The sequence below is a fragment of the Megalops cyprinoides genome, chromosome 17 (assembly GCF_013368585.1).
Source record: "Megalops cyprinoides isolate fMegCyp1 chromosome 17, fMegCyp1.pri, whole genome shotgun sequence".
Classification (NCBI taxonomy): domain Eukaryota; kingdom Metazoa; phylum Chordata; class Actinopteri; order Elopiformes; family Megalopidae; genus Megalops; species Megalops cyprinoides.
In genome coordinates this window covers 8,551,608-8,556,141 of record NC_050599.1, presented here as the reverse complement: position 1 = coordinate 8,556,141, position 4,534 = coordinate 8,551,608, and the positions used below count along the sequence as shown (strand labels likewise).

The 4,534-nt window shown below is 38.9% G+C and overlaps 1 protein-coding gene across 1 annotated transcript; it reads left to right on the top strand.

Moving 5' to 3' along the window:
- Positions 1 to 960: 960 nt before the first annotated feature.
- LOC118792396 (cysteine-rich venom protein-like) lies at positions 961 to 4,380 on the top strand. Its single transcript, XM_036550235.1, has 7 exons — positions 961 to 1,015; positions 1,554 to 1,654; positions 2,007 to 2,097; positions 2,701 to 2,843; positions 3,189 to 3,283; positions 3,671 to 3,753; positions 4,253 to 4,380. Exons 1-7 carry the CDS (start codon positions 961 to 963, stop codon positions 4,378 to 4,380), a joined length of 696 nt encoding a protein of 231 aa, XP_036406128.1.
- The last annotated feature ends 154 nt before the right edge of the window (positions 4,381 to 4,534 follow it).

Here is a 4,534-nt window from a genome sequence, read left to right as displayed (position 1 = left end):
GACATACTATCAGCGAATTATATCATGCGAGTTGTTTAATTAGAAGCAAAAAACAAGATACCGGAGTATAAGGAGCCAAATCAAACGTTCTTGTACATTGCATTGTATTACGAATTAACGTGCCTGTATTTACTTAAAATTGTGTATATATAGGCAATCTCATGTATGGTCTGTCTGTCCACTCTTGCTTGAGGTAGGTGCCTCTTATGCTGCAATGGGTATTTCAATGCTTTTAAGCGAAGGTGTCACTCAGGTCTTTGTAACAATTAGCGAAGGTTTGATTGAAATCTGCTTTGATCAAAGCTTTGATTGCTTTTATTTTTTAAGAACAGCCTACACGTTTCACTCGCTCTTCATTTGTTTCTTAAAATAGCCTATAGACACAGAAGCCCTACATAGTTATCAACACACTTTTCGTATGATTGGTTGGAGGGCAGCCCTAGAAAATACACAAAGGTGACAAATATTTTTACAAATTATGGAAACGTGATGATGGGACGTATGACGCACAGACACCACAGTCTACTTGTATGCAAATCAACTAGGCCTAATGTAAGATTAACTGAATGAATAATTTGATCAGATACACACATTTATAGTTGCCAAGATCGACTGCATATCGTGTTTTTTGTATTACGGGTATTGTCCTGCACTTTCAGAAGGTGTTGCTTTACGATCAAATTATAATTAACATAATTCAGAAAATCTTTTCTAAACATCATGTTTAGACTGTTCAGCAGGTTTGATATGAAGCTGTTGTATTAGTATTCAAATGAATGGTAGATAAATGAGCTAACATACAACTGAAGCGATGGGAAAATGAATTATTATTATTATTTATTATTATTTACTATTTTATTGCATAATGTGCTCATAAGGCAAGTGTAGTGGAAATACGGGCTAAGTTAATATTTTAGTTTTGATATTTTAAACTTATTTTATCTCAGAACTGTGGCTGCGATGCCTGCGTTCATGTTCACGGCCGGTCTCCTCGTGCTGCTGCATACGTCCAGCAGTTGGGGGCAACTTGTGAGTAAAACTCCAATCTGGGCGTACACACTTCATATTGTAGTCGGAGGCTGGAAGGGGTGTTAGAGTAAGCTGTACAAATTACATTAATAAAATGATTATTCGTTTAGCCGCATTCTTTGAACTGGAGACCAGAATGCATTTTGAAACTCAACGAAAAACAACACTGGAAATAAAGAGAAGAAAAAAAAAATTAAGACAAAATCAGCATGATACTCCTATGATACGGTTTACTGTGGGGGTTTTTCTTTGGCCGCTGTGTGTAAGGGTGCTTTGTGTTGACGCAACAAACGGCAATGTACTGCTGTGATTTTCCAATTTATTCTCCATATTGCAATGTTTGTTTAACACAAATATGTTTTTCATCTCTTTCCTATATCCTGCATATATGCTGTACTTTACAGTCGCGTAAGTACAAACGGCATGCGTTACCCAACATTCAAAACAGTATTACAGTATTGATGAAAATGTTTCTCAAAACAGTAATGAACCTGACATGTGGAGTTTTGTCTTTGTGTTTACAGAAATCGATACAAACAACCCCGCGGTGCAGGACGAAATCGTTGAGAAGCACAATGCCATCAGAAGAGGAGTCCAGCCGACCGCCAGCAACATGCTGAAGATGGTAAATTGGTCCCATAACCGCTCTACCTTGTACAAGTGAACCAATTATCTTTGACCTATAGGCCTTATTTCTGGCAACGTCCAGATGCAGGATGTAGTGATTTAGATTTCAATGTTAGATAAATGTTGTGGTCTGGCTAAAATAGCCTCCATATATTATACATTATACATACATTATTCATATTATACGTTTTATTGTCAAGGAAATCATAAACATAGTATCAGTTCATAAACAGCTATATTTTCTTTTGTGTGTAGTACATGAATATATCTGTCTGTTGAATTGTCAGTTTGGTATATATTGCTGGGAGAACAGGTGAGCTGTGGCTCTAATCCTGATCTCTTCCCTGCAGAGCTGGAACAGTCAGGCAGAATCCAATGCTCAGAGCTGGGCCAACACTTGCGCCATGGGTCACAGCCCCCAAACCAAAAGGACCATTAGCAGTAATTTTCTCTTCACCACCCCCCCCCCCCTTTCTCTCTCTCACACACACAAACACACATATGCTCAGTGCGCCCATAGATTATCACTGTCCTACCAAATTCAAACTGACAGCAACACACATTGTCACTAACTCTGATTTAATCACGTGTTGGGTCTGTCAGCGTCAGGTTGTCTGTTAGTGAAAGTAACCAAAATAAATTTCCACTAGGATCTCAGAAGATGTTACACATGCTTCAGGGTGGTGCTCATAGTGCATTTGGTTTAGTTCGAATTTACGACACAGCACATATCTTGGTTGAGCAGCCTTCCTTTCACGCAAGTCCAACTATTCATGAAGAGTTCGGTTGTTCCAGACTTTTCTTATTCTTATTGAACTGTATATATCTATCACCACAGCTGGTCTTTTATTCTCATCAGAAATTCACAGCAGAAGGTTGTATTTCCTTCGGCTGAGTGCCTGTGTTAAAAAAAAAACATCATTCTAACTACTTACTTAATTTCATTCTAATTACAAATCACTCACTCTAATAACAATTATCCTAATCACATTCTAATTACACTTTTGTTGTAACCTTACAAACACCGAGTGCATTTGTTTACAGCTAGTGGATGTGGAGAGAACATTTACATGTCCAGTGCACCAAACTCCTGGAGTGATGCCATTCAGTCCTGGGACGATGAAGTCAAGGACTACAGATATGGATATGGATCAATAAACGGAGGTGTTATTGGTCACTATACCCAGGTTAGCTTCTTCACATGCTCCCAAGTGCTGCATCAGTTTGGTGCATGGTTTTTAACTTCAGTGTCGTAATATGTTTTGCTCATCTGCATGCCGTTGAAGGGAATGTTTTTGATATTTAAGTCTGCTGGCACAAGTTAGTTTCACATTTTTACCATGATTTTGGTGGGCATAATACATCTCCAGCTTAAGCAGGCTAACAAGCTTAGCTAGGCATGCCAAGGATTTCACTACACCAGGGGAGAAGCTTAATGACAGTTTCGGAATAGTTTGTGTGTGTGCATGTGCATGAGTGTATACAGATAACTCTAACTGCGTATCATACTATAATCTGTTTCCTGTTTTCAGCTGGTGTGGTACAGATCCAACGAGATTGGCTGTGGTGTGGCATACTGCCCAAACTCCCAGTACCAGTACTTCTACGTCTGCCAGTACTGCCCTCCGTAAGTCCCATTTTTACTGTACCTGCAATCAAAGGCTGCAGCCCTGTACCTCAGGGCCAACTGTAACAGCCTAGGCAAGGGTCTGATCCTCAAATTTAAACCACTTGTCCATTGAACTCTGTTAGAAGCGTGGCTGGTTCAAGTCCACAATAGGATTACATTACATTACATTAATTACATTCATACATTACAAATGAATGTAATGTAATGTAGGATGTAAGGCAGAGTGGTGGGAGGAATCTCAGGGATCCCTAGGGTTGGGAGGGTTGAGCCATACAGGTGTTGCTGTTGTGTTATGATGTTGTTAATATGCAACATTAGCACAATCTGGCCTAAAAGGATGTGTGTGTTAATGTCCATTTTGTGCTTGTGGTACCTGTGTTACAGTGGTAACTACCAGTACGTTCATCCATACAAAGCTGGACCTTCCTGTGGTGACTGCCCTAATGCATGTGACAACAGACTCTGCAGTGAGTTTCAAATTGTGTTTCTTGTGTTTGGTCATCATTTATGTGTTTTTCTTTTGAATACCATAACACAACAGGATGATGCCGGAAATTGAGTAGGCGTAAAGCAATGCCAGTACATTTCATTGTGATTATTTAAAACAAGAACTTTTCCTCCGCGTGTAATAAGAATGAAAATCATGTTTTTCCCAACACTGGCATTTAGTTTTTTAAGGTTTTTACAGTTTCAGTTATAATTGAATCACTTTTACAAGTTAAATTAAGTTTCATTAAGGAAATGAAAGGTGAATGGCAATATTCAAATGGTTTTAGAGAGTACGTTTGTATTTTGAAATAATGTCCAAAGTAAAGTGAGGGTATAATGGTACAACATTATAAAAAGCATTCTGTTCTTCAGACTTTTTATACTTTAAAGTGATAATATTTTATATTATTAGAAAAGAATGAAAATTTTAGCAGCTGCCTGTGCATGAATGAATCCATGATTCCCTCCTTCCTTCAGCCAACCCATGCCCTTACATTGACAAGTACAGCAACTGTGCTTCGCTGAAGAGCCAATGGGGATGCAGCAATGGTGACATCGCCTCCTGGTGCCCCGCCTCTTGCAAGTGCACCAACAAAATCTTCTGATCACCAGAGACCTATGCCAGCTGAGCTTGTCAATTCAATTCACCACGTGAAAAGTCTAAATCAAGGGGCTTATTCATTGTGGTATGCTTTTTATTTCCATACTCTCCTTCGACACACTGTCCTAGTCATCATTCATTTAGTTTTTTCACATGCT